This window comes from Eleginops maclovinus, chromosome 6, assembly GCF_036324505.1.
Source record: "Eleginops maclovinus isolate JMC-PN-2008 ecotype Puerto Natales chromosome 6, JC_Emac_rtc_rv5, whole genome shotgun sequence".
Classification (NCBI taxonomy): domain Eukaryota; kingdom Metazoa; phylum Chordata; class Actinopteri; order Perciformes; family Eleginopidae; genus Eleginops; species Eleginops maclovinus.
The window spans coordinates 10,913,780-10,921,785 of NC_086354.1; the positions used below are offsets into that span (position 1 = coordinate 10,913,780).

Here is an 8,006-nt window from a genome sequence, read left to right on the forward strand (position 1 = left end):
AAATGTATTATGTTAACACATTTCAGATAGATGTATAAGATTACTTGAAAGCAACAATATTAAGTTTAAATAAAAAAGTATTGCTTTGAACTAACCTAATACAGTTATGTGAAATTTGTTGACACAATACATTTAATGAAAGTCAATGTTTCAGCTTTTTCAGTGTGTAACCTGCACTTTGGAACATTTTGACCTCCTCTCATGAGCTCTTTTGCAAACGTGAATAACTTTTTTTGGTGTATTGGCTAGCAAACGTATTGTACCATATCTCACATAAGCATTTTTGTTCCTTTACTAATAACGTATCCCAGCATCAGTTGAAAGTAAATATTCCAACAAGAGGCTTTGATAATCTGTAATTGAAAATGCATTTACCGTATCTTCATTGATATGTAATCTGAGCAGTTTACACAGCAGGTAGCTTTTTCTTTTTTCCCTTTCATATGAAAGTAATGATTATGTTACTTTTATTTCTTGACTGGTTGGTCAAGGCCACAGTAAGCTTCAAGGACATAAAAGTGAGATATAAGTTATTATATCTTTATTATCTTTACAGACTGATTTCTCTGGCACACTGCGGCCTGCCTTATCTACTGCGTTTGATAGTATTTCTTATGGAGATGATAAATATTAGAACCTATCATGCTCCTGTGTTTATTATGAAATGTATGTTGATATATTCAAGTGCAACCACACACAGTGGGAATAAATCAGAGCATTTATTTAAATCTTCATATAATTATTGAAATGTACAGGACAACAAAATATCCACAACCATGTGTCTCATTGAACAATACAGTACTTCAAATGATAAGTGACGATACATTTAAATAGTACAAAAAATAAGCTGTAACAAAAAAAGACAATCATAAAACACAAATATAAATTTACGATCAAAAATATAAGTTAAAATAAATAAAATTATGACTACTGCAGCAGTAACAAGTATTTCTTCTTAATAAAATATAATGAAAAAAACAGCTATTTTAATTTAGCTAACCATAGAAAAACACTCATTATCTCAACATGTAACATCTTTTATGGCAATTCTCTCCCAAAAGTCGAAATAACAAAGGTACATTTCCTTAAGCGCAGTGGCATTTACTGACAATCAGGTCATTGAAAGGAGTTAGCTTCAACTTTTCCCTACTGTCATAGTGCATGAGGACCATGGGCTCGTAGGCTGCCGGCACGCAGCAGGGGCGAGGTGACCCTCCCTTGGTGATCTGATGCAGCCGAGACTTCACCTGCGTGTGCATGCTGGCAGGCTTGTAGTTGTGGGGGCAAGCACCATCGCAGAACTGCATGGTGTACTCAGTGGGGGCCACCACCCAGTCAGCCCAGCCGATGTCTTTAAAGGACACAGTGACAGACTTCATGCAGCACCATCCTCGTTCATCACAGACGTCTTCCCTGTTGGAGCGAGGCAGCCTCATCTTCCTGGGCCGCGTGAGACCTAATTCCAGAGAAATGGTTGGAGTTGCCTTGAGGGCATCTTGTTGGGCTACAACTAACCCCACATCCACAACCAGGGCCTCTCCACCATCAGTGCTCATCCACCTCTCCACCTCAGGGCTGATGTCCAGCAGTACATCTTGAGCGTTTGACACATTGGCTGAGTTTATGTGAGTCCATGCAGCAGAGTTTATCGGCCGCATCCGGTTGATTTTAACTTTAATCTCTCGTTTTGCCTCAAGCAGAAATGAAGTGGGTTTGTTTAAAATCTGCCTGGAAATCTTCAACTCAGCCCAAGCTAGTGTCAGTTCTTTCTGGATGTTGGGGTTCTTGTGAAAGACAGCTCTGTACCACTGCTTGCGTTGACCTGAATGTGGATGAAAGTGTTCATCTCTCCGAATGGCTTTCTTTGGTTCTACTAAAAAGAAACACAAAAATAAAGAACATTTCATTAGAACCAAGGTTTCAATAGTCCTGCAATGAGTTTAAAAAAGACCCATTGGGAAACATAATCTCCAACTGAGGGTGGAAAAACAAAGACAAACACATTTTTAAATCATCCAGTATTATTTTGAATTCCAATGCTCACTTCTCCTTGTTTGGCTCGTCTCTACTGACATTGATAAAAACACGTGTTCAAGTGTGACACCGTGAACCAGGTGTGTCTGTCATGCTCGTGATTTCTAAAAGCTAGAAGGAATTTGTTTGCTTTGTTCAAAAGATGTTTTGATTCTATTTACAATGATATGTTCAAACCATGCTGTGATACTTTCCAGAAAGACAGAGATCATTACTTGGAGCATGAACTATACGGACAAAAGATATTAGAAAAACACTGCCACAGCTCGTGTCTGTATCTGCAGAGGTAAATCAATCTGCAAGATTTCATGTAACATAAATTCCTTCTTCCACTCAAACTTTCCAATGTGGCTATTCACACCAGTCATTCCTGTCTTCCTGATGTCTCCCTGTCTAACGAATACCTCACCTGTAGTTGGAAACAGCACAGTAAACGTGGTGGATTGCTGGTTTTCTATCATCGGCTGGCTGGAATTCCCTCTCATCTCTCTTATTTTCTCCCTGTAGAGCTGATACATCTTCGTCAGCTCTTCCTCCGAGGCCTTTTGTGTTAGAGTGGGCTCCCTCTCCATACCCAAAGAGCCAAGGATCCCTGACTTCACCGCCTCCAGAAGCAGGACCGTCTGGCTGTCCACTCTCCCCACATCAGGTGAGCTTTCCTGGGCTGCGTGAGGCCGGCTCTCCCCTGAGCTGGAGAGGAAGACGAGGAGCATCAGCCTGCAGGAGAAGAGTCGGTGGAGTGTACGTGATCTCAGCATGGTGATCCTGCCAGGTAGGTCTGGTTTCAAAGTGGTGCAGCTCAGCAGGTGGGGTTTGTCCATGTCATGAATGAAATTCCTCACATGCTTTTATTTATAGAGCTTCTGTGTTGCCACACCCCTGGTTAGTCAGGTGAGCATGTGATCAGCTCAGCCACGGCCGTATGTCATTATGTTGCAACATTTTGCAGCATTGTGTTTGTGTTAACAACATGTGACCAATGAAATTAGAAACCAGTGAGGTTAATTAACTTTTGTTCAGTTTTATTAGCACATCAATTAGGAAATAAGACAGATTAAAGATAAGAGAGACATTAAATAAAGAGATTTCAAGATGACATTTGGTTACAGCACAAGTACATGGTGTGCACCTCGACATATTACATCACCATTGTCCAGTAATGTGTCACTAAAACAAATAAATGACCATATGTCTCACAGTTAACAATTCTAAAGAGGGGGACAATGGGCCATCACATAAGCTGCTCCAGGGTTAATAATGTTAATCTGATAGTTTATTGATCCCTATTAGACTGTTTCTTTCTGTTCCTCTACAACTCTGCCAAATATGGTCAGAGGTCAGGAGCAGGTACTGACCAAAGAGACATTTAGAGTCATCTCACTTTGACTGGACACTAAAAACTGTGAAGGCCTATCAAATACTGCAAGTCACTATGAAAATCCAACCCTGCTGTAATATTCTTTTTGTGACAACAATGACAGAAAAAGGTGGAGACTTTACTATCTGTTACCCCCTCCCTCTTTATACAAGGCCACAGAGGAAATCCCTCAAGGTTAAAAAAAAATGGTACACAAACAAAGCAGTTCTAGGTTGAAGGAACTGTGTCAAGGTCAATTATCTAAGTTTATTATAACAATAATGTGATTTAAGTAACACTTCAATAATCATCCACTGCGGCCTGTGAAAGTGTTTTCTTTTCATGGTGATTAAAATAGACTGAAGCTGTATCTGATCTCAACTCTATTGTCGTCTCAAGTTTGATAAAACAGCTTCATACCATTGTTGGGATAGACTAGAGCTAAAAGATAGACTAGTACTGCGTCTGCACCGTGGACCGTCACCAAACACATATCAGCTTTCAAAAACCCCTCACTTCTATCAGTAAATGGGGTCAGTCCACTGTTTAATTACAAAGGAGTTTCCCACCCCTACTACGTGGCTAGCTGTGTCATTGATTCCGCAGCAGCAATTACTGACTGATAAAGATTTAGTTTTATGGGAAATGTTCATAAAAGTGTATTTACGGCCATTTTTGCCAAATTGTGAGCTTGGTGATATGACTATAGTAAAACTGTAAAGTCATTAGATGACCAATAAAAAGTCAGATTAGCTGATATTATGTATATTATAATAATATAAAACAATAAAAATGATTGCCACACATCAATAAACTTACACATTAAATGTTATAATTGGAAGCTTGTGCAATACAATGTGTATGGAGGGTTTCAAGATAGAAGTGTTTGCATAACGACTAACAAAAACAAAGAAGGTACATTGTCAAAGACAGAAAAAAACAACATTAATATACAAAAACATTTTAAATCACAGACAGATAAATGGTTGAAATCACAGCACAAAAAACTAAAACTAAAAACACATTAAAAGGTTGAGATAAATGTTAGTTATGGTTGATGGTTAACCCTAACCCTAACATAAAATGATGAATCAGTTAGGGAAGAGTACACAGTTTCAAACTTTTCATGTATGTTAAAAATGGTTGACATGTCCTTTAAATTTTACAAGTGGAGCCACCCAAAGTACACTTTATTTTCTCCATATGTAAAAACTTCATAAGTTCTGTAACCCACTGGACATGAGTGGGAGACGCCTCCTGCTTCCACTTCATAAGTATAAGGCGCCTAGCAATTGCAACAGCGTTTCAATAATGTTTGGAAGTATAATGACTCCAGAAATTGCAGTAAGAGGAGAAGGGGCAAATGTTACTCTAAAGAGCTTAGAAAACATATCAAATAGACATTCAATAATTATGAAGATTTGGACACGTCCAGAATGTATGAATGAGGGACCCTGTTACTGAATTACATCTGTTGCATAATGTGTGAGTTACCTTTTTTATTGAGTTATTTGCTTTTTACATGTTAAATGCTCAATACTTTCTCTTTATTATAAAATAAAATGAAAAAAAAACAACTGAGAAGGGGAATATCCCTCTGGTTGAATCTCTCACAGCTCACAGACACATGTAACCTTTGATAAAAAGGTTTAATGAATGCCTACGCAACTGTATTTCACCTTTTGGGATTTTATAAAGTACGACTTATTCTTCTTCTACAAATGGTCATAAGCCAAAAAGGTTTTCTTCAAATCGTGTCCTGGTTACAACATCAATAATATAATACTAAATGAAATGCCGGGATAATATTTGAGCATGTGAAGAAGTTACAAAAGAAGATACTGCTTGAATTTCTGGGGAATGAGTCACTGAGGTGATGAAACATTTGCCTGGTGTGTCTACCTCGCAAGTAGAAAGTGTGTGAAAGGTGTAAAGTGACTCATGCAAACTGGTACTATTGTTGAAACTGTCGTGTAAGACTCTCACTCTTTTCTTCTTTATATGTTCTCTCTCCTTTTATCTCTTTTGTTGCGTCGAGGATAGAGAGGGGGAAAATAACTTGTTTTGTCATCATGAGAAAGACAAGTTTCTGAGTATACGGACTGAATTGCATCATGCTCAGTGGTAACATAAAGAGACACTTGCTTTTATAAACATAAAGAACATTGCTCTATTCACGAGGCTAAGCGCAGGGGTTTTCCAATCTGGGGACAGTGCCCCTTTCAAGCTATTGTAAGATGAATCTAAGAGGTCACAAGATGACAGGATAGGAAAGGAAACTTCTGAATTTATTCTATTCTATTTATTATGTCTCTTTTCTTGTTTTTCTTATTTCACTTTTCAGGGCATGTAAAAAAGATTCAAATAAAACAAGTGAAAATAACTTTTGTATTGAACTGCAAATTAATGGATCACTCATAATTGAGGGTTCACGTGTAACTCTCTTGTTTTTATTCACGCAATCATTTTTACCTTTTTTTTTTTACAGATCTACATGAATGTGTATTGGTGGGAAATGGTAAGAAGAGAGCATGATATTGAAATCAGAATCAGAATATGTTGTCCCAAAGAGGGGAAATGTACATTTGTTTCAGCAAGTAAAGAGTCAAAGATAGCTTAATATCAATCAAGAAGAATGCATAAAAACATTAAAGAACCCTGCTTCATTCATCCATTCCTTAATGTATTCTTCAGTACATTTTCTTTCCCTTCTATTTGCCTTTTTCTCTTCACTTCACGTTTTTCATGCTGCATTCCCAGTGAAAGGGGACTGAACTATTCCCAGCATACACTTGCTAAAGTAGAGCAAGTCAATAATATTAATATACAAATAGCTCAGTTGCACCCTCTAGTGCACCTAAAACTGTATTGCAGACTTAAATTAGCTGAGTGCAGCTTTATTTGGACTCAGAAAGAGCATCTAACATTAATATGAATCTTATATGGAACCCATAGGGATTTGAGATGAAGATGTATCAATGCTGCATCTAAATAGAAATCTGTTGTTTGCAGGAACACAAAGCCACAATGTATATGTGAGTGGTAATTAGAGAGAGAACGAGAGCAAGAGAGACTAAGAGCAAAAACCGGATTTTAAATAAGCCAATATTCAAAAAGACATTGCATATCTTAGGTGTATTTTATGCTTACCATTGGTTGTTTGGTTCCGATCTTGTTCAAGCCAGTCAGGTAGAAACGTCAACTAAGATACAGCTACTGCGCCAAACTTTAATGGATCATATTATATATTATTTTTTAATCATAAAAACACATATCCTGAGTCGCTAAAAGCTATTGTTTCTACCTCTCAGCCCTGCAGTGCAGGAAAGTGAGGGTCAGATCAGAAATAACACAAATTACCTTTAAAAAGAGGGCAGTGAGGTTGTGCTGACTTTGATGCTTGAATGGTTTCACTAATGACCATGGAGTTTTGGAGGATAACCTATGCTGTATCAAATGGAAAGCATGTCATGAACACACATAGAGGCTTCATGAAAGGCTATGCAGAATCATTACAACAAATTCATTGTGGATTTAGAAACATTAGATATAATGTAGGAGTGTATGTTATGTGACAATGTCTTTTTTTATACTTTACTTTAATAATAAGACTTATTGTTCAAATGCAAATTTAAAACAGTCAAATAAAGTGGTTTTTATGATTTTTAAAACCTTCTAGAATTGAATGGTTAGGGGCATCTTTCTGATATCTAATAAACTATTTTTGTTAAATTGTTTTGTTGATACTACAGTGAACCAATCCACAACTCCTGATCAGGAAAACGGAATGAAACTGGGGGAAATAAAGCTTGAATATTTATTGCTATTAAAGCAGTATTAACCAGGAAATCACTTGACACTAATCTTAAACAACCACTACAAAGGCTGTCTAAATGTATTTCTAGATACACTCACTCTGTAGGCTGGCTATCCAACACTTTAAGCTGTGTCAGATAAACAGTGAACTGCACTAGAGAACAATGAGGGATTCACATCCCTCTGGCTCACACAAATGGACATGTGACGTCCCAGGACAAGAAACCAACCATTGTAGTTTATGGGGGAAAAACATCATGGTACCACTGTGTGACAGATCAATCACTGCTATTCATCTTGACTTCAAGGCTCAATTGTTCTGCATCCTCTCTGTTTTCCCACTAGACAAGCGCTGTGTTAGTTTACATGGCGGGTGAATAGTATATTAACTGCATGCACCACAACTTATGGATACAAGTGGATTGCATGTGTGTTACAGTTCCGGGTTATTGCTTAATGTGATAACATCCTAATGAATAAATGTTTGTTTTAAAGTTCTAGGTTTTTCCAACATAGGAACCAGTCCTATGAAGGACTTTACATAAAGAGGAATTTGCAAGATATATTGTGTACTTGTGTATCTGATGATCCTGTTTATTTTTGACCTTTTTGTTTGTATTCTTACTTATGTTATGGTTTGTGAGCTGAGTGGTGTGCTTTTGGTATTTTACAGCACTTTGGTCTGGAGTTTTTAAAGTGCTTCACAGATAAAGCTGTATTGTATTGTAATGTAACTCAAATCAGTATTTTTCATTGGCAAGTGATAACAGCATATCAATAAGAAGGTGGGGTCAACCCT

General features: G+C 37.4%; 1 protein-coding gene across 2 annotated transcripts; it reads right to left on the bottom strand.

Annotated features, from left to right (window-relative positions):
* Positions 1-700: 700 nt before the first annotated feature.
* Positions 701-2,855, bottom strand: LOC134865406 (growth/differentiation factor 8). 2 transcript variants are annotated; one of them, XM_063884895.1, is made up of 2 exons: positions 2,444-2,855; positions 701-1,873 (listed from the first exon to the last, which is right to left on the bottom strand). In XM_063884895.1, the coding sequence occupies exons 1-2, from the start codon at positions 2,853-2,855 to the stop codon at positions 1,086-1,088; spliced, it is 1,200 nt and encodes a 399-aa protein (XP_063740965.1). In that variant the 3' UTR covers positions 701-1,085. The 2 variants fall into 2 exon arrangements, with proteins under 2 accessions (XP_063740965.1, XP_063740966.1); XM_063884896.1 differs by having other exon boundaries at positions 701-1,870; positions 2,444-2,847.
* Positions 2,856-8,006: the final 5,151 nt, after the last annotated feature.